The sequence below is a fragment of the Abramis brama genome (genome assembly GCF_963993115.1).
Source record: "Abramis brama genome assembly, chromosome: 3".
Lineage (NCBI taxonomy): Eukaryota > Metazoa > Chordata > Actinopteri > Cypriniformes > Leuciscidae > Abramis > Abramis brama.
Genome location: NC_139965.1, coordinates 14,175,868 through 14,202,245, shown reverse-complemented (window position 1 = coordinate 14,202,245; position 26,378 = coordinate 14,175,868). Strand labels below are relative to the sequence as shown.

The 26,378-nt window shown below is 39.5% G+C and overlaps 2 protein-coding genes across 2 annotated transcripts; both read left to right on the top strand.

Moving 5' to 3' along the window:
- Positions 1 to 682: 682 nt before the first annotated feature.
- On the top strand, positions 683 to 3,125 carry LOC311080310 (transmembrane protein 272-like; the record flags this gene model as incomplete). Its single annotated transcript, XM_084110199.1, has 4 exons — positions 683 to 809; positions 892 to 942; positions 1,033 to 1,239; positions 2,932 to 3,125. The coding sequence occupies exons 1-4, from the start codon at positions 728 to 730 to the stop codon at positions 3,123 to 3,125; spliced, it is 534 nt and encodes a 177-aa protein (XP_083966325.1). The 5' UTR covers positions 683 to 727.
- A 12,744-nt stretch (positions 3,126 to 15,869) lies between these two features.
- LOC311078815 (transmembrane protein 272-like) lies at positions 15,870 to 21,434 on the top strand. The gene is made up of 6 exons (XM_084107813.1): positions 15,870 to 15,916; positions 16,667 to 16,743; positions 17,969 to 18,034; positions 18,123 to 18,173; positions 18,264 to 18,452; positions 19,967 to 21,434. Exons 3-6 carry the CDS (start codon positions 17,974 to 17,976, stop codon positions 20,146 to 20,148), a joined length of 483 nt encoding a protein of 160 aa, XP_083963939.1. The 5' UTR covers positions 15,870 to 15,916; positions 16,667 to 16,743; positions 17,969 to 17,973; the 3' UTR covers positions 20,149 to 21,434.
- Positions 21,435 to 26,378: the final 4,944 nt, after the last annotated feature.

Here is a 26,378-nt window from a genome sequence, read left to right as displayed (position 1 = left end):
TTTGAGTTACCTATTCTATCTTTGAGGTAAGAGGCCAACCACTGCTTATTGAATACATTCCAGCATTACGCTTGTCATGTTTGTCATTTTGTTCACACAGCAAAAACCAGTTTGTCTTGAAAGAAAAGAAAAAAGGATGTTGAAAGCTTCTAAACCAGAGAGTATAAAAGCCCATGAAGAATCATTTCAGGCTGTTTCTAATCCCGGAGTGTGTCAGGTAAAGACTTTCCAGAACCAGAACTTCAGGTAAGCATTTGTATCACTTATGTGTACGAGGTATGTCAGTGTATTATTTACAGACTCACACAAAATTGTATTTGTTAATGTAGTGGAATTAAATTGATCAATACTGCAGTTGTACTGTACAATACTTCAATATACTCAATGCTAACTCAAACCAATATTATCTTTACACTTTACTTGATGTAAACATTGTTAAGAAAACAGATAGATGATCATACAAATTCATGTGTTAAAGTCATGCAGTGATCTCAAACTCAATTCCTGGAGGGCCACAGCTCTGCACAGTTTAACTCCAACCAGCTCCAACTCACACCTGCAAGGAAGTTTCTAGTAATCCTGAAGACCTTGATTAGCTGGATCAGGTGTGTTTGATTAGGGTTGGAGCAAAACTGTGCAGAGCTGTGGCCCTCCAGGAATTGAGTTTGAGAGCATAATGATTTATTAACTGCTTTCACAGACTGCTAATTTTGGGTTGTGATGTTGTATGCTTTGCATAGGAACCATGGATCCAAAGCAAATGTTGAATTACGTGAAATCTCCTCCAAAAACTACTACAGCTTGCCTTGGTATGAGAGTTTTACAATTGTTACTTCTGCACTTATTGAACATAAAGTATACTGACTCATTTTGGACTGATTTGTATTTCAGTGATTTCAAAACTACTCTTACTGGCTATTCCCATTGCTCAGATTGCAATAGGTGCGTTGCAGTGAATGTGAGTACTGTATTTATTCCTTTCCCATACCTTCAGTTATTTAAGGTGCTGTTGTGTTGCCTATATCATCACAGGTGCCGTTTATCTCAAAGACTGTCCCCAGCAGCACTATATCCCAGTCTATGTGCTGGTATGTGGAGTGTTTAGTATGTTTCTGGCTTTGCTGTCTTGTCTTCCCTGCGCCAGGGAGACGGAGGAGGGAAATCGTACTTCGCTCAGCCTCGCCTGCACTGTGTGGAACGCTCTGGTTTCTACCTTCTTGTTCTGCTGGCTGATTAGTGGTAAGATTGGGTGGCGTATGTGGGAGGAAGAAGTCATTTAATGTGTTCATATGTCTCTGAAAGCTTCTGTGCATCGTTCAGTTAATCCATTACAAAGACACTTGCCAAACACTTTTGTGCGTGGGTCTGCCTGATATTTGGGTGTGAATATGAACTTTTGTTCTGTAAAATATCTCAGACAATGTCTGTTTAATAGGCGATGTAACTAAAAAAAAACATATTTCATTTTGAACTTATACAAATAATATTTAATTGTGTTTGTGGTGTTTTTTTTATAGATTTGAATTTTTACTTTAACAATTAAAGTCTTTTTAACAAAGACTTTAACAATTAACATTAACTTAAAGTGGCTAAATGTAATAATGTTCATGTCTTAATCGCTTTATTTTATTTATTGCCAGTGTGTGAATATCTTGAAACAAAACTTGAAAAACGAGACCTTTCAAGGTTGTCTGAAACCCTGTAGACTGATTTTTATGTGAAGGACTCTGGGAGGTTTTTCCCGGGGAAATCAAAAGGATGTGACGTTTACGCTCCCGAGAGCCTCTCTTCCGTTCAATGACACATGAAGCGAATGCTTATACAATGTTCAGGATAATGCTGAAAGAGCCATTCTGTACAGTAATATCAATGTGTCATTCAAAGAAAAGTGATTAATTCAAACTATAGTCTCACAATACCAGATCTATATATTCTATAGTCTCAAATATACTTCATAATCAAACTATCATAACTGTGTTATTTTAATTACATCATCTATCTACCTCATCTGTGTGGAAAAAGTTTGGGAACCCCTGTCCTAGACAATGGCCATGACTGTAAATATAAAAATGTATATTCTTGAGAATTTTAATATGGCCAACACACGACCAAAGAGATCACGTTTCGATGAACAAATAACAAAGAAGAGGGAAAAGGAGCAAAGTCCCAAAATTCAGGTGGCTCTGTTTTTGCTGGACAGGTGGGTAAATCCAGTTTGTTTTTTCTAAATGGTTCATGACTGTTTCAGGAAGCACGGAAGGGAGGGGGAGAGGACGGGATGAGGAGGAGGGAGTGTCGAGCTATACTCGGTTTTGTTTGACAATACTTTGAACGTCAGCAAGAAGTGACTTCACCCAACGTCGCTTAGAGTACCTTTAACAATATCGCTGCAAAAGTATTTCCAACTTCTTTTGACTTGAAAAGAACATTGTCATGAGAACATCGAGGCCTTGAATCACGTTCAGTCTCTTATACGTTACGTGTGCACAAGTGCGAGCAGGAGAAATAAGTTGCTGGCTGCAGTTCACTTAACGGCCACCGGTGTCACTAATAAACAAGGGTTTCTGAATTCTACATAATCCCTTTGAGTATTTAATTAATTCATTAAAAAAAATATTAAAGGTAAAAAAATATATGTGAATGAATGTTTTTAGAAAAAAGTTAAAATTGTAAACAGTCATTTGAAGTCAGGTTGCCTTTAGTTATTGTGCTTTATACAACTGCGATTGTTTCAAAGCATCTTCACAGTATTATAGTAACAGAATGATGCCAACTTCATCAAATCATAATCTAAAATAAATTATGTTAAACAGATTAAACAGGGAAGTAACAGGATCAGGGAAGCCTGTTTCATCAAATAGCCAACGTTATCAAATCGAAATCTAAAATAAATTATATTTCTGAAATGTATTTGTTTTTGTTTTTTAACAGGCAGTGTGTGGATTTACTCCATTTACCCTCCTAACTACAACCAAACCGTGGCTGGAGATCCCTACTGTAATAAGACCCTCTACTTGTTTGCATTCTGGACCACCACTCTGGGATACATTCTGTTAGGGTTGGGGCTGTTGGTCGGATGCTGTTTTTGTATCTGTACTTGCATTTGTGCAATAGCAAAAGATTAGCAAAAGTAAAGAGTCTTTTTTTACTTGCAAATGAATGGTGATTTTAAATAATAATAATAATCTAAAATTAAATCTCCTTAATACCTTAATTTTTTTTTTTGAAACAGGATATTCTTTGAGCTACTAGTTTCAACCAAGTAACATCATCTTTATAAAACACTATATTTTAGCCACCCATGTAGAAAGTGTTTTTTATTATTTTGTTCAATTTTACAAAAATAACATGGAAATAATCACAGAGAAAGAGTGGTTAAGAAAACAAATATATGAAAAATGCATTGCAGTCTCAGTTCAACAGTTATAACTCATGTGCAGAGCTTTATTTTCATAATTGCACAGAACTGCATTACAAACCAACAAGCCTCAATCAACTGTAGGGCTGACTTCTAATGGCTCGTTTCCACTGAGCAGTACAGTACGGTACGGTACAGTACGGTACGGTTCGGGTCTGTTAACCATGATCTGGCTAGCGTTTCCACTGCCAACAGTACCCTTACTTGATAGGCGTGGTGTTTCGATCGACGTAATTTTCGCGCGAAGAAGAACATAGTAAACTACAATGGATGACATACAGCAGATCTTGTTCTTGCTCCTCGACATGTTTGTCACAAGAAGACAAGCGCCGACATTAGGCTTTTCTCAATATTAAGTACGCAAAGTTTGTACTTGCCATGTGCGACTCCTACATGCAAATGGTACAGCGCGTTCTTAAAAGCGTCACTCAGCTCGCTCTGCTACTCCGGTTATCTCTGTTACTCTGTATGTACAAATTTAAGCAACAATAAAACGAAATATGTTATAAAACACTACTCTGCCTCTTTTCGTTTTCATTTAAATAAATTAAACATTATAGGGACACAAATGTGGTTCATGCGCAACGCATATTGATTATTCACTGCACGTTATACGTTATTCTATTTATAACAAAACGATTTAAAACACAACCCTAACGTTACCTCTTTTCGTTTAAATAATAAAAAAAATTACACATTACAGGCAATATATGCATTTGTACAAATGTTGCAATAAACATCAGTGATAATCTTGTAAAAAGAAAATGACAAGAAACCATATTTCTTTTTGTAAAATTTCAGTTTTATCAATAATAGCCAATATAAAAGTTTAAGTAAAAGGTACAAGAAGCTATACAATAAGAAATAAAGCAAACAATTCAGTCAAATGTCCAAATGCTGCGCTAGTCTAACATTACAACAGTAAAGTTAAATACAAATAGCCTATAATATGAAACTAAACTTAGCCCTCAGTCAAAACGATTGACAGGGAACGCATTATATATTCACGAGACCAAAGATCGCCCGTTAGGTCTGCACAAGACGAATTATATCTCATGTTTAACCACTACCGTCGGAGTCATCGGCGAACGTCAGAAGAACTAACTTAGCCGAGGAAAGGCTCATCCAGCCGGGAAACATGAGCGCCGAGCGCCCGCTGATCGCATGGATCTCACAACCGGGGAAAAACAAATCATCTTTATAAATAAACCACAGATTAGAGCTTTAAACAACTACATTCTCGCCTGAAAAACTCTTAAAATTACATTTCGTGACACAGTAACAGTATATTATATTAAACTGTATATAAAAAAATGGCGCTTCTTATGTTGTCATTCCCCTCGTAGCACGCGCAAGTGACGATTCTCTGTCAACCAATCAACGTCCTGCAGTGAGTCTAGCTCCACCTTTTAGTACCGTACCACTGTGCTAGGTACCCCAACGGAAGGGTACCCAAAAAGTGGTACGGTACGGTTCGGCTTTTTGGTACCATTCTCAACTTTTGGCAGTGGAAACGCAAATAAAAGGGTACCGACCCGTACCGTACCGTACCGTACCGCTCGGTGGAAACGCGCCATAATAGTCGAGGATTCGACGATTCGATTCGGAGAGGTCTGATTCGACTATGAACCTCATAGTCGAATACATGGGCGTCAGTTTGGTTTGAAATGTGCTGGGGACAGAGACGCATTCGCATTTTCAGAAGGGCTGGGTACAAAAAAATATTTTCCGCTTTCGCGCAGGTCATGTTTTGAAAGACGATGTCCTGTAGCTTACTAATGTAAATAAATAAAAATGTATTCAAAAATCTGCTTCACATTTTCAGCAGGGCTGCGGAGCGGCTGTGGGTTGACTCCACACGGTTCTCATGGGCTTTATATATAGGCTAAGTCCTAACGTGAAAAAAGCTTTACGTGGTTTAATGTACCTAAACAATGATTACCAAATTTCCCTCTCATATTGCTCCTCATAACCACTGAAAATGGCCAAAAAATCGAACCCAGAGTCCAATTATTATGGACGTTATCTGATATTAAGCGTTTCTGCTTCACATTTTCAGCAGGGCAGCGGAGCGGCTGTGAGTTGACTCCACACGGTTCTCATGGGCGTGAAAAAGCTTTACGTGGTTTAATGCTACCTAAACAACGATCACCAAATTTCTCTCTCATATTGCTCCTCATGTTTATGAAATGTTATGATATATGTGTGATATGTTTTGTTCATCTGGCTTTAAATGAATAAAAGGTATTTGTTACACACCATGTTTTTCTTTTAGTTTTTTTTTAGCTCTTTTGTTTGAAATGGAAAAAATCTAGCTGCTATCTAAAAAAAAAAAAAAAAGGTTCGACTATCAGTCGACTACGGCAAAATCTAACGAATCAGATTCGACTATGAAAATCCTTAGTCGAAAACAGCCCTAATCAACTGTCTTTAAACAACTGAACAGGGAATGAATAACAAGTGAACTCAATGGAGAGCGAGAAACAGTTCAATATACAAGGAGACAATGACCTCTGGCGTTCAGGCAGTGACATGACAGCCTCCTTAGTCCTTGCTACACAGTTTAGCGAATTATTTCCTTTGCTAGGCTACATGTTGGTGTTTTTTATATTCAAAAAGAGAGCATTTTGTATTTAATTTGACTCAATTAAATTTTGTAATTGCAATCTGAACATTTTTTTTTTTGGTCTTAACAATAATAATAAAGCCACCCAATTCTAATAGGCTACTTGAGAGATCAACAGTGACACAACTTAAGGCAAAATATCACATCTGACAAGTAAAACTGATAGGCAAGTAACCTTCATTACTAGCCTATAAATTTAAACTTAAACATTATGTAAGTTGAAGTTTAGTAAGGGTCATAAGACAATATTGTGCCATATGCAAGCTGTAGACATGTGCTTCCCACTGCAAATGTCATTTCTTATATTGAGGAGAAAGCAGAAGAATAGACTTGAAAAATGTTGTCACGTTGGAAAAAGACTTGCATAATGTTTACATAATATATTTAATATTTGTAATATTATACATATCCTTACTGGGTAACACTTTATAATAACCATTCCTCCTGTTCATACTTTTACAAACATCAAAGTGCATTTCTGAAACAAAAAATCAGCAATAAATCAAACATCATCCTCCTTTTAATTTTAATTTTATTTTATTTTTTAAATTTTTTTATTGATACAATCAATTCTTGACTGAGACCCAGACACCCTAGAGTCCATAATCACCAGTCCAGTTTATCTGGGGGCTTGCTCACTCTGCCAGAGCGAGTGATGGTCACAGTCCCTTGTGTGGGTGTGGGAGTGTTTTGTGTCTCAGTACCTTGTGTGTCCTCAGTGTTCCTGACCTCAGGAGCAAACTGGTCAGGGTGTGACCGGCCTGGGCATGGATTGCAGGTGGTGCCGGTTCCTCCTGTAGCACTCGCCCTGTGCCATCTCCACGATATAGGACCTTGGAGTAGAGCTGGAGCTGTGAAGGACAGCAGGCATTGTCCATGTTTCTGTCCATCCAACTTTGTTAGCACCGGGTCCCCCGGACTCAGTGGGGGTAGGATCCTTACTCCATTCCTGCGGTTATAGTAATAGGCTTGCCTTTGCTTGGCTGCAGCGTCAGCCTGTCTGATCCCTTCTTCATTAGGCCAGTTTGGTTTCAGATTGTCCTGCAGGGTGGGCAAGGTGGTCCTGATTTCCCTGCCCATCAGCAGTTCTGCTGGACTAACTCCTGTCGAAGAGGTGGGTGTGGCTCTTTACGCCAACAGGGCAAGGAGGGGTTCCTTCTATCTCAGTGAAGATTTCGCTACCTGAACTGCCCTCCCTGCCTATCCTTTTGTTTGTTCCCTATTTAGTCTCCCTGTGTTTGCAGTCCTGTGCTGGTTCGTTATCCATGCTCCCTCGCGTTTCATGTTCTACCTGATGCCTGTCTTGTTTTTCCCCCCTCGGGGAGGTTTTTGTTTGTAGTTTTGTTTTATTTGGATTATTTAATAAATACCCTTCTTCCTGCACTTGAATCCTTGCTTCACCATTTTTCCCATCTTGTGACATGTAATTGCAAACAAAGGCTAGTGTACCAAATATTAACATTGATTTTCTCAGGTGTTCAAATACTTATTTGCAGCTGTATCATACAAATAAATAGTTAAAAAATCATACATTGTGATTTCTGTGATTATGTCTCTCACAGTGGACATGCACCTACGATGACAATTTCAGACCCCTCCATGATTTCTAAGTGGGAGAACTTGCAAAATAGCAGGGTGTTCAAATACTTATTTTCCTCACTGTATATATATATATGTATATCGTCCATCGGCCACCCTGCTCTCTAAGATATCGGCCATAAAAAAAAAAAACTGTATCGGTCGGCCACTAAAAGAGCCAGAGTCTGGGTGTGAGTACGAGTTGTAAGTTCGTAAGTCCTGTACTTGGGGATACGCTTGACTTTGAAACTTGAGTTCTGGTGAGCCCTGAGCAATTACCCTGCCAAAACTTCAGAATGTCCCAATTGACTTACCTGTTATTGAACCTTGCGATGGATTATCACGATTAATACCGTTCCCAATTATCCTACATCCTACCTAGGATATATAGATAATCTCGCGGTAATTAAAGAGCCTATCCTTTAGTCGTGTCCTCAAGAGTTAGATGATCAGTCTATACAAATTCGTATTCTATTATAACAATAATAGATCTCCCTTTTATATTATAAGTCTACCTTTTGTGGTACTCTTAAACCTTGTTCGCTATACAACAATCTTGTCATATGCTGCCTCTTTGGTAAATCAAATAAATCAAATCTTATATTGATTATTCTTTTATCAAAAGAATGCTCACCCTCTGGTGTCGTTTTCTCCAGGAAGGATCTTCCCTGATCCAGGTAGAAGAATATGATTCGTACTCAAAAATCCAAGATCCAGTCAGATGATTGTAATAAATGTTTTAACAAAATTTATTAAAAGAATCAAATGAAAAGAATACTTGTTACAGATTATAAATGAGTACTAACTAACAGATAGATAGTAGCTAAGCTTAAAGCTTCTTGAATCTGATAACTGCTGGTATATCAGACTGTTGGTTTCAAGGAAGAGCAATCCTTAGCGAAGAAAGCGAAGGAAGTGCCATCCTTATATGGGCCTCCCTTCACAACCTGTAAGAGAGAGCCTACCAGTGAGTTCTCAGAGGAGAATCCAGAGGAACCTGTAAGGGAAAGCTTACCTGAGTCTGGAGAAGTAGAAACGCCTTCTGCTGAGCTGGAATCTGGTCATACTGATTCACTTTTTTTTTTCCAGGATTGGATCTCTGTTCTAAGTCTGTAGATGAGTTTTATTCTCAGGAGGTTGAAACAGAAGTCGATTGTGAGGTTGAGAACAGAAGTAAAGAGAATCCAGCTCTGAGTGAAACTATGAATACTGGATGGATGATGTGCCTGTGTGTGTGACTATAAAAATATGCAGATGCAGCGGGATGTGCATGTGCATGTATTCAAGAGGGGAGGGTGTAACCCAGGTAGAAAAAGGGATATGAATATGTAAAACAGTTATTTTATTTTATTAATATCTGTGAAGAGAAAATAAGAAATTACATAAATTAAAACCATAAAACTAATTTAGAAAGTTATGTAATTTAATAAGATGAAGATTGTCCAATTAGATGAGTGGGAATTTAGCCCCACCTTAACGGGTGGAGCCAGGACACAGATGATGCAACACTCTTTGTGAGAGAGAAGCAGCTGGCGCGATCCTAAATTTTGAATGTTGTTTATATGCAGATTAACTGCTGTAAGGAGGTATATTTTTTGAAAGGACTGTCTAATTGTATTTTTGACCTTGTCTTTTGCAAGGTTGGGTCTTTTCTTCTTTTTCTCTTTTTCCCCTTTTCTAATTATTTTTCATAATTTCCCGAGTCGGATGCTGCACATTTCCTGGACACTGGACGATTTCTGAAGAAGGTTTTGTATGTGTACTGCCCCTGCTTAACATCGGAAAAACTATAGAGTGTTTGCACCTACGTCACGGTTTGGTCAGTTACCCGGATGCGCGGCCATATTGGTGATACTCGGATGTAAACAACAGCATAGATTGCACTGTTTATGTACTACTGATGTCGTGGAAATTCTTTCTAGACTTTAAACAATAATTGGAAGACAGCTGGAAATTTCAAAAGTTATAAAGATCTTTATTTCTTGCAAGAAAGGCTGTTCACACATCAGTCAGAGTCTGATATGAGAAGCGCGCTGACTTCCCTTTTTGCCCCGTTTATATACACCAAAACTCACCATATCTACCCCTCCCTTACTTATCTTCTTAGTACCAGAGCTTCTTTTTCTATTGTTTGACCCCGTGTACCGTTGTTATCTTTACTTCTATTTTCACACATAGTCTAACACCCCTTTGCTATACGCACATACACACACACATATGTCATTTAAAAAACTCCAAAGTATATATTTTCACTCTTAGTGCAAGCAAGCGTATTTGTATTTAGAAAGAACAAACTGTTCTTTCTTCAAATGTCACTTTGACCTCGTTCTTCAGCAGTAAGGAAGAAGATGATATGCAACTTGCAGTTTCTTTAACACCATGTATGGTATAAGCTGGCTAGAATAAAAATTTCCATAACATTTATGGTTTTATGCTGGCTGAAATAAAAATTTATATTACACTGAACACATTGTTACACTAATTTATGATATCTAAACCACGGAAAAAACACGTGGAAGCTGCTAAATCATATAGAGAAGGACTTAGTAAGCAGGAAAGAGCGCAACATTTTGACAAACTAAAGTTAATATGTGGTAATGATCTGAACGAGCTAGCTTCTTAGTCATGGACTGACGACCCGACAATTCTTTCTTCTATTTCTTATCCCGACATACGCTACGTTCAGACTTTCAGTCCAAATCCGATTTTTGTTCATATCCAATTGAAATCTGATCAGAATTACCTAACGTGAACAGCAAAAAAAATCACATGAAATCCGTTTCAAGCTACATCCATATGTGGTTTGAAATCCTATTAAAGCAACACTATGTAACATTTTTTACCTTAAAATAATTTTTCCAAAATCGTTTCAGTGGTTCATCAAGTCGCAACAGGGTGAAAGGCACTTATGCCTCCGCTTTGCGGTCCTTTATCTGCTATAACCGCTCTATGTAAGATTGCCAGATCGGGTCGCGTTTCTGTAGTTCAAATGAGACATAAGAAAACTACAAATTTGACTTGCTTTACGGCAAGCGTTACAATAGTCATTATTTAGTTTTTCTTCGTTTCTGATGTCGCAATACATCATACTTTAATGAAATCATGCAACATACTCTAGCTTGTCTGTGGACATCGTTCATTCCAAAGCCGGTGCTGGATAAACAGCGAGTGTGTGTGCGGCGGTCGGCTGCGGTATAGGCTAAATGATTTACGACAGCGGTAATGGACAATTCCGCTTCCAACCTGTAGGGGGACCGAAGAGGAAAAGTTCCATAGTGTTGCTTTAAGGAAATCTGCTTCAGTCTGAACGCTCTGATCGGATTTCGCATGGTTTATGTGACTTTCTCACGGCACGTAAAATGTGAACGTCAGACGTTGTTATAGGAAACATGCTGAAAGTCACTGCCAAAACAAGGCTGTGTTGTTGCAAAGTGCCGACGAGCAGAAAATTATTAGTTTTTCATTTTGAAACCGGCGGAGACAAGAGCGAGGAAAAAAGCTGTGCATACCAGCCTCCTCCGGTTCTGCAGCAGACTTGAGACGCAGTAGTCCAGCGCGGCGGATACACACTTCCATGTTGTAAAATTTAAAGGGGTCATATAATGGTACATGCACTTTTACAAGTTGATTGTACTGTAATGTGTGTTGGCAGTGCCTGTACACAACCATCATAAAATGATAAAAATCCATCCAGTGGTTTTTTTTTAATCTTCTTATATGTTTCCTCCTGTCTCAAATCAAGCTGTTCGATATTGTGACGTCACAATATCGACGCCCCTCCCACGATGGCTGATTGACAGCAGCGGGAACACAGACCCGCCCTCGTCAATCATAGCACGCGCCGACCGGCGCGTTCATTGTTGATAGCTGGAGTGCTGAGCAGAATGGCGTCTAACGATTGTGGTGTTCTGTTCTTGGGTGTAATAACGAACACAGCAGTCATATTGATGATGTTTCTAAATCCGTACAGCTGAAGACGCAGTGGCTGAGTTTGTTTTCGAAGGGAATATTCCCCACGATCAACGTCAATGCTGTCATGTTTGCGCGAATCATTTCACCAGACTCGAGACTGCTTTACAAACGAGGGTCAGTATAAAGCTGTTTTTGCTAAGAAGCTGCTCCAGAAAAAAGGATCAGTACCAACTATTCGTGTTCCTGCTGATCCTCCAGAAGAACAAGTGAGTGTAACGTTTTATTGACCTTTATATTAATCTTTATATTAATCTTTGCAAATAGCTTGCACGCTTCACGATGAATGTGGCTATTTTTACACTCAGGGTACATTATGGCATGTTTTCTATGTGACGTTCTCAATATAATTCATAATCCCACGTTTATAATGAACAACGCGTTATGGTTTTTGTATTATTATTTTAAACGGTGTACGCACAGAACAGAGGGGCGGGGTGAGCAAAGCTCATTATCATTTAAAGACACATGCACTGAAACGGCGTGCTGAAAACAGAGCTGTTTTTGACCAGGTAAAATGAGTGTTTTCTTACAATACTAATGAGAATTTTTAATTAAAGTATATTACAAACTTTTAATTTAGACCCTAAAGAATCATATTAGCTTGTACAAAAATGACATTATATGACCCCTTTAAATAAGATAACATCTCTATTGCAAATGCAAACCCCTCCATCAACTTAACGTCATTGCCATAGAAACCAATGCAGATATTCCGGAAAACAAAAGAGCTGCATGGATGGACACACAAATCGATCTGAACAGTTGCGATACACAGTGTGGACATCATTTTAGATACAAAAATATTCGGATTTGGACTGACAGTGTGAACATAGCCATAGTGAACTACTTCACGTCAACATTTTAGCCATAGTTAACGCTTCATTTACACATGGTTGATGAGCTGATGCTGTGCCTCTCTCAACCACAAAAGCCTTCTTTCTCTCTTACTCAAAATCCTAATTCATATCGAGACTGCTATTGTGAGCAGTATTTTCCCTACTGTTATTTTCTACTTTCAAAATCTACTGTATTTTATTTCATTCAATTATTTTGTTTGTTTTTCTGGAGAACAAGAGTAAAAAGGGTATTTTAAAGGGTTTTCATTTGGAAGAATTGTGTTCAAATTTAAAATTATTCTCTACATTAAATAAGCCTGTAAGGGTGGAATTCCTGCAGTGGTTCAAGCTGCAAGAACTGCCGAATGACTAAAGAAACGTTATTAGCAAGATGGTAGAAAACTGCACATTTCTTGTCTATACCACCCACTGCCACTTATACCAACAAAAAAGAGAGACAAAGAAGAGAGGAGGCAAAAGGAGAGAGCCCCAAGAATAAGAAGAGAGGGGACCCAGAGAAGAAGGGACCCGGAGAAGAGAGAGCCAGAGCATCAAAGAGACAGCGCAACAGTTTCAATCTTGTTTTATCCTTTCCTTGACCATGTGACCAAAACCCAACTGTGAGACATTCAAACTGACCAATCAGATAATTACACTTCCACCTAGGGATGCACCGAATATTCGGCCACCGAAAATGGCCCAAAAGTGCATTTTCGGTTTTCGGCCGAAAGACTTTTATCACCGAAACAATACGGCCGAAATGTTGTGATGACGCAAACAGCAGACACCGCGACCTGCACGTGCTTGTCTGAAGCAACATTACATATCTGCGGTGTGGACGTATTTAAATATATCTAAGAGCGATTTTCAAAACACAGACATCCCAAGTCTTCCGGAAGTTCCGGGAGTCTCCCGCGTATTGATACCGGCTCCCTAATGCCCGCAAATTAGTTTAAATCTCCCGGAATCGCGAGCGAGCATGAGCGCGCATACGTAGCGCGCGCGGCAGAGAGAGGGAGCGAGAGACCTTTGCGTGTGTGTGCAGAGCAGCCGTCATTTCTCAGAGGTTTACCTGAGCTGTTTATGGTTTTTGCAACTCACGTCCATGAGCATATAACTGCAGATATTATTTTGGGCTATGGCAGTATTGACCTAAATGCACTTTGTTTTTATGAGAGAACATTTCATTTTTAAACCTTTCTCCAGGCCAGTAGGCTTTTACATTATTATTTGATGTACACATGAGTGGGGTCAAGTTAAACATTTAATTTTATACTTTGCAAATGCTAAATAAATATTTGCATAAAATTTTAATGGATTTATTCTTTGAAACTTTAATATTAATTTATGCAATTGCAATGCCTTGATTTTAGTAAACTTAGTACACAGTCATAGCCATAAATGCAATGGTACTAACAATAATTGGCATAATTTCTTTCGGTGTTTCGGTTTTCGGCCTTGGTTTCCTCTTTTTCGGTTTTCGGTTTCGGCCAAGAATTTTCATTTCGGTGCATCCCTACTTCCACCACTGTACTAAAGGTGTGACAATTCATCGACCCCCAAAGTACAAACATTTGGCCTGCAGGCCTAGATCACTATCAGCCCCTCTGTGCCTTAGGAACTCCAAAGGGTCATTGTGGTAGAAAGAGTGGGTAGAAAAACAGTCAAGCAAATATCTTTGTTCATTTAAAATATCTTGGATTATTTTCAATTCTACAAGCCAATTAGAAACAATTTGAATAAATAGGTACAAATAAATTGTATACACATTAATAGAGTGTAGGTCAATTAACTTTATTAGTGTCATGATTTTGGGTTTGTTCTTGTCATGTTTCTGTGTCATGTCATGTTTCCTTGTCTGTCATGTGACCCTTGTAAGTCATGTGATCCTGCCATGTGTTCCCTTGTCTGATGTGTCATGTTATCATTGGTTCATTGTTTCATTGTTCACAGGTGTCCCTTGTCTAGTCATTAGTCTTGTGTGTATTTAAGCCCTCTTGTTTACCATGTGGCTTTGTCAAGTATTGTTTCCTGTAACCACTGTTGTGAGTCCTGTTCATGTCTTGTTTTGAGTTTTCATGCCACGCCATGTTTTTGTTTCATGTTTGGTTTTGTTTATAATAAACTGCACTTGGGTTCTCATTTACATTTGCCCCGAGTGGATCACTTTACAATTAGCTTGAATCTAAATAGGTCAACAACAAAAAAAGACAGAAACAATTAATAATAGTTACAAACTAAATAGGAAATATAAATCTATATAAATAAGGGTTATAAAAAGGTAACATTTAATATTTTTGGAACAAGTCTTCACTGCCATCCTGATCATTATTTTCCTTTGTGTTATGTGGTGATGATGTTTTGAATTTCACTGCTTTACCTTATTTATTTTTATTTATCATTTTCCTAATTACATCTTACCTGTTCTAACGCAGCCAGTGTGGTCACCATTTCCTTCTCCCCTTGTTGTTGACACCGTCTCTTGATCGAGTCTTATCTTCTGGTCACTGGTCCAAATCTAGAAACGGTGCACTCCCTTCACGCTCATTTCTGTATTTCACTGTTTGAGAGTGAGGGTTGCACTCTCGCCGCGAGAGTGAAATGTGATCTCTTTTTTTTGTGCTGGTAAGAAGTCTTGCTGCAGCATTTTGGACTATTTGCAGGCGAGAGATTGCAGTTTGAGGCTGGCCACAATACAGGGAATTACCGTAATCTAGACGTGATGTTATGAGCGCGTGGATTACGGTCTCCATAGAAACTGCTTTCATTTTGCAACCGATCTCAGATGAAAGAAACTGCCCTTTACCACTGTACTGATTTGTTTCTCAAAATGTAGTGACGAATCAAAAGTAAACCCAATATTCCTTACATGAGGTTGAACACTGGCGGCAACATAATCTAAATTAAAAGAGATGAAGACCTGGAGGGGCCTAAAGTCAAAATTTTTGCTTTCATTTAATTGCAAAAACATATTATCCATCCAGCATTTGACCTCCTCAAAACAGTTCCAGAGCATGTCCAAAGGATAAAAACTGTAAGTTTTAGCTGGTAGATAAAACTGTGTACCGTCAGCATGATAGGAAATTATATATGGCACCCAATGGTAGCATATAAAGTGAAAAGAGAAGAGGCCTGAACAGACCCTTAGTGCACACTGCATAATAGGGGAACCGACGAAGAAGAAAACTTCACAATGCTCACTGAGAAGGTTCTATCTTTGAAGAAAGAGGCCAACCACTGCAAGGCGTCAATGATTCCATCTTACTGAAAACATTTCAGAATATTTGTCATTCCAGCATGTTTGTATTGTATATCAAACAGCAAGAACCAGTTTATCTTGAAATGGTACAACTGTAAATAAATAAATAAAAAAAGGATGTTGAAACCTTCTACACCAGAGAGTATAAAACCCCTTGAAGAATCATTTCAGGCTGTTTCTAATCCCGGAGTGTGTCAGGTAAAGACTTTCCAGAAGCAGAACTTAAGGTAAGCATTTTTAAGCAAACTATCACTTATGTGTACGAGGTATGTCTGTCAGTGTATTATTTACAGACTTCTAAAAATCTTATTTGTTAATGTAGTGGAATTAAATTGATCAATACTGCAGTTGTACTGTCCAATATTTCAATATACTCAATGCTAACTCAAACCAATATTATCTTTACACTTTACTTGATGTAAATTTTGTTAAAGGAACACTATGTAGCTTTTCAACCTTCATATATTTCCAAGACCCTTGTGATGGTACATCGACTTACAATAGGTTGAATGACACGTCTGCCATAGCCTGACGGGGTCTGAATCGCTTTTACTGGCACTACGTAACTTCGGGGTTCGGGTAGTAAACCGAGCAAAAAAAGAACTCCTCAAATTTGGACGTGAGCGTTTGTCTATGGACGTGAGAGGCCAACCAGCATTTGTTTTCGGCTTTCGTGCGTATGTTTTTGTCATGGGGGCTGTTTACACCTGGCCACTTAATGCGTTTTCTCAGATCGGATAGCTATCTGATCGTGAAAAGACCAGGTGTAAATGCCCTCCGAAACGCATTCAAGACGGATTTGAATCCGACCGCTCAAACCACTTCAGGAGGAAGTCTGGCCGCATTCCAGACGAAACTGGACAAGTGTGCATCTGGTTGTTGAAACCACATATGTAAATTGTACTCCTCCCAAAAATGTTAAAAAAATAAATAAAAAAACGTGTGAGAGCGTGTTATAGTCTATATGTTATTGCCAGATATGACGACGCTACTGGAACACGCATTACCGCAGCTGAGCATCGATTCATCAAGCCAACGTGCAATCAAAGTGAAAGTAAGTCGCAGACGCTTAACACACAGTCATCATCATTAAAAGTAAAGAAACTAAATGATCTTACCAGGGCTGTTACTGCTCTCTCTTATTGCTGTCTTTGATTTTGAAATTTTAGCTGATGATCAATAAAATGCAGCTCATATCTGTTGCTTTCGGTGACGTGCACTCCATTAAATCTGCATATAGTGTTGTAGCAAATTCTAAGTCCTCAAATCGAGTCTCGAAGAAATCTCTCAAGAGTCGAAGTTCCAGGTCTCAGAAGTAACTTTATTGACAAGCAACAAAGTGAGATTCCAGCTGGCCATCTGATCTGCACTGGTCAGAACCTCAGGTCTTATACCTTATCACTAGGTAGCCAATCATCTATCAAGATCTCGCTACCGTTAGCATCATCTTTCCCGGAGACATTATTCTATTGGTGGAAAAATCTTTGGTCATACCCATTTTTAAAGAATATCTTTGGTCACATGATTCTCTGCACCTGCAGTGTTGTAATGCCATCCATAATTTTTAATTAACGTTTTTAGTACCATCTTATCAGCTACCTATACACATCTTCTCTCTGAGCTTGTTAGGTACTCTTTCATCCTCACAGACCACTTGACCTAATTTAACCTGATGTATCCTGATTTAACCTGGGTTTTGACTGAGACACAGCAATACAGACTTTTACATGAGGCAAAGGAAAATCTCCAACAATAGCGCGAGAATTGAAGATCGGATTTTAATCCGTTTCGCAAAAACACATTTATGTGACCAGGTGTAAATGGAATCGTTTTGATAAATCAGATAGCTATCCGATCTGAGAAAACGCATGAAGTGGCCAGTAAATAAATCTCTTATTTGTAAACTTGTTTGCATTCTATGTTGTATGTTGTTGCGCTTGCTTGTAGTATGTTTTTTTTTTTACATGCTGTTCATTCATCCATTGCTGATAATTAGACCAGTCCAATAATTTCCACATATGTCTAGCTAGCTTTCGAATATCAGAGCTGTTAACAGACTTGCTAATTACTAATTACTTGGTATTATCGACAGTGCAAGTATTCCACAGCGACTCTAGGGGTCGCTGTTTGACAAAAACACAATTTCTCCACAGTGTGCCTTTAAGAAAACAGATAGGTGATCATACAAATTCATGTATTAAAGTCATTTGAGCATAATAATTTATTAACTGCTTTCACAGATGCTAATTTTGGGTTGTGATGTTGTATGCTTTGCATAGGAACCATGGATCCAAAGCAAATGCTGAATTACGTGAAATCTTCAATAATTTGTTTAGCTTGCCTTGGTATGAGAGTTTTACAATTGTTACTTCTGCATTTAATGAACATAAAGTATACTGACTCTAGCTAATTTTGGACTGATTTGTATTTCAGTGATTTCAACACTACTCTTACTGGCTATGCCCATTGCTCAGATTGCAATAGGTGCGTTACAGTGAATGTGAGTACTGTATTTATTCCTTTCCCATACCTTCAGTTATTTAAGGTGCTGTTGTGTTGCCTATATCATCACAGGTGCCATTTATCTCAAAGACTGTCCCCAGCAGCACTATATCCCAGTCTATGTGCTGGTATGTGGAGTGTTTGGTTTGTTTCTGGCCTTGCTGTCTTGTCTTCCCTGCAGTGAGAAAAATTTGCTCAGCTCTGTCTGCACTGTGTGGAACGCTCTGGTTTCTACCTTCTTGTTCTGCTGGATGATCAGTGGTAAGATTGGGTGGCGTATGTGGGAGGAAGAGCTCATTTAATGTGTTCATAGGTCTCTGAAAGCTTCTGTGCATCGTTCAGTTAATCCATTACAAAGACACTTGCCAAACAAACAGCAGATTTTCATTAGAATTCTGTGAATGGAAAACACTGTCAATGTGCTTTTGTGTGTGGGTCTGCCTGAAATTTGGGTGTGAATATGAACTTTTGTTCTGTAAAATATCCCAGACAATGTCTGTTTAATAGGCTATGTAACTAAAAAACGATTTTTAGATTAAAAAAAAGGTTTGCTCTTTTGAAACAAACAGTATTTATTTGTGTTTGTGGTGTTTTTTTATAGATTGGAATTTTTACTTTAACAATTAAAGTCTTTAACAAAGACTTTAACAATTAACATGAATTAACTTAAAGGGGCTATATGTAAGAATGTTCATGTCTTAGGGACTGTTCGTTTTTTATTTAAGGGGCTACCGGAGGAGTTTTGAGATCTATAGTCAAAATAGACTTGACCTTCCTTTCGCCAGCAATACATTTTTCTATGACCCTCCAAAATGATTGTTAAAAAAGGCATGACCCTCCCCGATAATTTATTGATTACTTATGTGCTGGTTTGCGCTTGGCAAAGATGTTCAGATAGCCATTGTTTATATCGACATCGCTACAATCAGCGAGGGGAGGGGATGGGATGAGGAGGAGGGTGGTCCAACATGATCTCACAACCAATTCGTACGAATTCGTACGAGTGATAAAAAGGTGGCTAATTCGTATGAATTCGTATGACCTCACTCGTACAAATTGTCTAAACCCACGTGATGGGTAGGTTTAGGGGCGGGGTCAGGGGTAGGTCATTCGTATGAATTCATACGAATTGGGCAATTCGTACAATCTTTAGCAAAAATCTTACTAATTTGCACGAGTGAGGTTGTATGAATTCGTACGAATTGCCATGAGATCAGGATGGGAGGTCGAGCTAGCCATTTGTTTGACAATACTTTGAACGTCAACAAGAAGTGACTTCACCCAACATCGCTTAGAGCACCTTTAACAATATCGCTGCAAAAGTATTTCCAACTTCTTTTGATTTGAAAAGTTCAGTCTTTGTACATTGCGTGTGCACGAGTGCGAGCACGAGAAATAAGTTGCTGGCTTCTACATATAGTCCCTTTGAGTATTTAATTAATTCATTACAAAATTATTAAAGGTAAAAAATATATGTGAATCAATGTTTTTTTTAAAAAAAGTTAAGAATTGTAAACAGTCAATTGAAGTCAGGTTGCCTTTATTTATTGTGCTTTATACAACTGCAATTGTTTCAAAGCATCTTCACAGTATTATAGTAACAGAATGATGCCAACTTCATCAAATCATAATCTAAAATAAATTATGTTAAACAGATTAAACAGGGAAGTAACAGGATCAGGGAAGCCTGTTTCATCAAATAGCCAACGTCATTAAATCGTAATCTAAAATAAATTATATTTCTGAAATGTATTTGTTTTTGTTTTTTTTAACAGGCAGTGTGTGGATTTACTCTATTTACCCTCCTAACTACAACCAAACTGTGGCTGGAGATCCCTACTGTAATAAGACCCTCTACTTGTTTGCATTCTGGACCACCATTGTGGGATACATTCTGTTAGGGTTGGGGCTGTTGATCGGATGCTGTTTTGCATCTGTAATTGCATTTGTGGAATAGCAAAAGGTTAGCAAAAGCTCTGTGGGTCATCTTAAAGGTGCAGTAAGTGATATCTGAGAAACACTGTTGATATATGAAACCAGCCCAAACAATCACACCACTCCCTTCATTGCTCCACACCCAAAATGCACTAACACACAATGTAATAGTCGATGTCTCTTTCTCATAGCTGAAGCGAAGCAAAATAATGCTTTGTGAAAGTGACGTCTCCATAACTGGAAAGCTTTTCTAATATTAACATGGGTCCTAAAGCTCTTGCATGATCATAACCCTTCTTTTCCCAGTGATATTCCTCTGAGCTTTCCTCTTTTGTAATGTCTCTCAGCATCTCTCTTTCTAGTCTTTCTTCAAATCTCCCTCTTCCTCACTCTCTCTCTCCTCCCCCATCATGAGTGGACACGCCCCCTACTTCTGATTGGCTTTCTCTCTCTCCTCCCCCATCATGAATTGACACGCCCCCTACTGCTGATTGTCTCTCTCTCTCTTTCTCATTACATGAAAATGTAAACATAGCACTTTTGACGCAGATGCAAGTTCTGTCGCATACTGTGACGTCGGCTGCCTAAAACTCAGTTTTTCTCAGTGTACATGCAAACGTGCAAACAAAGTTTTCCAAAATCTCCACTCTGGCCGGAGTTTTTAGGAAGAATCGTTTTCAGAGGTGAATTTTCCTTTTGTGTGTAAACGAAGGGCACAAACGAAGGGAAATGTCTCCGTTTTTCAAAATAACCATGTACGTGTAAACAGGGCCTCAGAAATTTCTTACTGCACCTTTAATAGATATTGATGACAGGGTTCTTGATGGTTTGGGGGATAAACTCAACTGAACTTTGTGTATTAAGTAACACATTTAAAACAAATATTTAATTGTATTTGAAATCATTTGGTTTTGGGAACACTGTAAGAATTGACAGTAAAGAGAATTAATGTTATTGTCTTCTTTTTTTTTTTTGCTTACAAATGTATGGTGATTTTAAATATTAATAATAATAATCTAAAATTAAATCTCCTTAATACCTTAATAACTATTTTGAAACAGGATATTCTTTGAGCTACTAGTTTCAACCAAGTAACATCATCTTTATAAAACACTGTATTTTAGCCACCCATGTAGAAAGTGTTTTTTATTATTCTGTTCAATTTTACAAAAATAACATGGAAATAATCAGAGAGATATGTGTACAAATATGTGAAAAATGCATTGCAGTCTCAGTTCAACAGTTATGACTCTGTGCAGAGCTTTATTTTCATAAAAGAATCCAGTCACTCACCCACCTGACATTATCAATACAGAAAAAAATGAACATAATTGCACAGAACTGCATTACAAACCCACAAGACTCAATCAACTGTCTTTAAACAACTGAACAGGGAATGAATAACAAGTGAACTCAATGGAGAGCGAGAAACAGTTCAATATACAAGGAGACAATGACCTCTGGCGTTCAGGCAGTGACATGACAGCCTCCTTAGTCCTTTGCTACAGTTTAGCGAATTATTTCCTTTGCTAGGCTACATTTGACAACATTGTAATTAAATTTACTAAATTCAATTTTGTAATTGCAATCTGAACATATTTTTTTTTGGTCTTAACAGTATAATAAAGCCACCCAATTCTAATAGGCTACTTGAGAGATCAAAAGTGATAGACACAACTTAAGGCAAAATGTCACATCTAACAAGTAAAACTGATAGGCGAGTAACCTTCATTACTATAAATTTAAACTTAAACATTATTAGGGCCCAAGGCCCTATTGTTTCCGTAAGGATTATTATTATTAGGGCCCAAGCCCTGAAAGGGCGGAGGCCCTATTGTTTTCGTAAGGATTATTATTAGGGCCCAAGCCTTTTTTTTTTCTTTTTTTTTTCTTTTGCCTTTTTGCCACTTTTGGGGCCCTTAACTCAGTACACATAATAGATCTCATCGGGCCGAACAACTTTCATGCTCTAAGTTTTACAAAAGCCCAACAGGAAGTCGGTTATTATACGTTGTTTGGAAAACGCATACAATTAAATGTGAAATACTCCTCCTAGGGAATTCATCCGATCGCCACCAAACTCGGTGTGAATGAAGTCAAGACATTGAGGATGAATTCTTGTGAACAGATTTTTGATTTCTCGAACGGTTTGGCCGTGGCGAGGAAACGAATTTATGGCGAATAATGGGACACAGGAAGTGTGTTATAACTTCTGCATACATTAACTGATCTTGATGAAACTTCAGCAGTGTGTTCGTTGTAAGAGGCCGATCACATGGATGTGACTATTATGAGTCAAAGTTATAGCGCCACCAACTGGCAGCAGGAAGTTTGTCACTTTCAAAATGCTTTGAAATCACTCTCTTATTTTTACCCATTTGCTTCAAACTTTATGTGTATAATGTAGACACACGGCAGATGTAGACCTGTGAAAGGATTATTGATATCTTAGATACTGTTGCCATGGCAACGCATCGAACTTTAATATTATTTTTTGATGCTTTTGAGATTCTTAGCATGCTTGAAATTCGATGAAACTCGACAGACACATCACATTTATTAGCCAGTAGACATGTGCAAAGTTTCAGAAACGGGCGTGGCAGGGGGGCTCAACAGCGCCCCCTTGAACGGGGTCTGAAAACTTGGTCCATAGATCAAACACGCTTGCATGAATTAATATGAAACTCGGTACACATATTGATCTCATCGGGCCGAACAACTTTCCTTTGGTCAAGTTTTACGCCAGCTCAACAGGAAGTCGGCTATTATGGGTTGTTTGGAAAACGCTTGCTGTGGAATTTAATGTCCTCCTCCTAGAGAATTCAGCCGATCCCCACCAAACTCGTTGTGCATGAAGTCAAGACATTGAGGATGCTAAATTGTGGATAGATTTTTGATATCTCGAACGGTTTGGCCATGGCGAGGAAACGAATTTATGGGCGAGAAAAGAGAAACAGGAAGTTGTATAACTTCTGCATACATTAACTGATCTTGATGAAACTTCAGCAGTGTGTTCATGGTAAGAGGCCGATCAGATGGATGTAACTATTGTGAGTCAAAGTTATAGCGCCACCAACTGGCAGCAGGAAGTGTATCACTTTCAAAATGCTTTTGACAAAAGTGGGGGGGTTAGTTTTACCTACAGTTTAAAAAAATCAATATGTATATTGGTCTCATCGAGCCGGACAACTTTCTAATTTACAGTCATTATCTCCGAGCAACAGGAAGTCCGATATTTTGGTTTGAATGTGGATTTCTTTGCAAAATCAACCTCTGAATTTTTACCCACCCCTCTTAAATGGTTTATTTTATTCACACCAAACTTTTTCAACACGATAAAAAAAAATACATTAAAGATGCTAAATTGTGAACGGATAATAAATATCTCAAACGGTTTTGCTATGGTCCTCTGCAAACAAGAGGAAACTAATAAAGGGAAACTAATCAGGAGGGAACAGGTGGATGAACTCAAACAATAATCAGATACCAAGGGGGAGGGGTCAGACAATAACACAAGCACATGGCCCAAAATAACAAAACACCCATGTCCAGCACAAGACAGGACAGGCATGTGACATTACCCCCTCCCTACGGAGCGGCTACCAGACGCTCCATAAGACCCAGACCAGGGCGGGACGGGAGGGACAGGGAGGGACAGGGCGGGACAGGGCGGGACGGGAGGGATAGACCAGGGCGGGACGGGAGAAACAAATGTTTGGGACACCAGAGTGGCCCACAGGCTTCGGGAGGCCAGGACGGAGCAGGCTGTGCAGACGGCCAGAGTGGAGACGACAGTTTATCTGGCAGCCACGGCGGAGACGACCCTTCGGGCGGCCAAGGCACAGGAACAGGCACCACCGGCTCAGGAACAGACACCACCGACTCAGGAACAGACACCACCGACTCAGGAACAGACACCACCGACTCAGGAACAGACACCACTGGCTCAGGAACTGGAACAGACGCCACCGGCTCAGGAACAGACACCACCGGCTCAGGAACAGAAGCCACAGGTTTGGCGTCGGTCATCCTCTCCAAAAGCACAGGCTCGGCAGACGTGATGTGAACAGGCTCTGCGGAGGCCATCCTGTCCGAAGACACAGGCTCGGCAGGCGTGACGTGAACAGGCTCGGCGGCAGCCCTCTTGTCCGAAGACCCAGGCTCGGCTGGCGTGACGTGAACAGGCTCGGCGGAGGCCATCCTGTCCGAAGACACAGGCTCTGGATCGGCAGACGTGCCAGGTCGGCAGGGCGAGCAGCTTGGGCGGGGCTGGCAGGGCGAGCAGCTCGGGCGGGGCCGGCAGGGCAAGGTACCAGGGCGACGCGTCAGGAATGGCAGTCACCTCCGGGATGGCCTCCGGGTTAGGAGCCGCCGGACAGGTCATTGAGGAGGCCTTTCTCTTCCTCCTCCGTCCCCAGACCACCGGAACTGGGACCACCGGACTCGGGACCACCGGACTCGGGACCACCGGACTCGGGACCACCGGACTCGGGACCACCGGAATAGCCACGGAGGGGTTCTTCCTTCTCCTCCTCCGTTTCGGAACCACTGGAACTGGGACCACCGGAACAGGAACCACCGGAACAGAGACCACTCCCCTGGCGATCCTCTCCCGATGGCGAATGAAACCCTCCACCATCGCCTCAAAACTGACATGATCAAAAGCTCTACAGATCAGCCAGTCCATCGGTTCATCCAGCGCATAATTAAACAGATCCCTGCAAGCCTCCTCGCCCAGGTTCAGCCCTTCAGCAGCGCGACGGAACCTCTGACCAAACTCCCTCACCTCCATCCCCTGCTGACGGAGGGAGACCAACTCCTGAAACCGGAGAATCCGCTCCCATTGCGGACAGGAGACTGGTTGCGCCTCTCTTCTCCGCTGAGTCCTCATAATGGTCGGTACGTTCTGTCACGGCAGACTAAGAACAAAAGGTGTGAGGACTCAAACGCTGGAGAAAATAAGTATTTATTAACAAAAACACAAAATAAAACCCACGAGGGGGAAAACAGAACTAAGTAAATACAAAAATAATAACAGACTAAGAACACTCTGGAAGATCTCGGGGAACAGGAAACAAAAGACAACGTACCGACACAGACTGCAAACAAGAGGGAACTAATAAAGGGAAACTAATCAGGAGGGAACAGGTGGATGAACTCAAACAATAATCAGATAACAAGGGGGAGGGGTCAGACAATAACACGAGCACATGGCCCAAAATAACAAAACACCCATGTGCAGCACAAGACAGGACAGGCATGTGACACCGATTGCACTGCTGTTTGAACCTCACTCCTACGCATGACGTCAGCCGACGTGCATACTGTGATGATTACGTTTAGTAAGAGCACACAAACTTCTTTCAAAATAAAAGACCCCAAAACAAATAATAAAAATAAATAAAAATATTAATAAAATGGTTTATAATCTGGTGTAACAACATATCCCTGCTACATCCACCCCCACTGTTTTACACCAGATTCGGCATTACATAGGCCTACAAAGTCTTACCAAATTAGCGATGTCAATTTTTCTGAAATCATATTAGATTCGCTCAGTTCTTAACTATCTCTTTCGAGATTAAGATAACCCAGGGGTAGCTAATCAACATTCTTTGTTTGCTGGGTTGTTGGTTATCTTATAACCTTAGGAGGACGTACTGACGACGTTGTGGGTTGGTAATATGATAGTAATGAAGTTCTGAGCATACAACGTTGTAGTTACGTTGTCAGTTAGTAAAGTCTTGATGTGACCAAAAAGTACGAATACATTACGTAACTGTTACGTCGTGTGTTAGCTGGGATGGCACGTTCATTTGTGGAATATGCAGTGAACATATAGCCAAAGTTACAGCACAGTAACTGTAACGTTAACTACCCGCAAATTAAAACCTGCAAACGTCAGCCCAGTGCATAACAACAATCGCTGATTGCTGAACAGAAATCGTGTCAGATGTGTGATACAAGCCTACTATAAGCTTGAGGATGGCCTTATGCAGTATTTACACTGCTCTATTCCAGTAGATAAATATGTGTCTTGGCAATGAAGTACTTTTTAAAAAAATTATTAATAGGCTATTTATCAGGCACACTCAAAAAAATAACTCTTTGAATGAACATAAAAAAATCATGGAAATGATTTCCACATGATTAACTTGCTTCATTTCAGCATTATGCAATTCTGTTATTCCAATTTAATTTACTTACATTGGGTCAACTTAATTTATTAAGGTTGATTCAAATTATTTATTA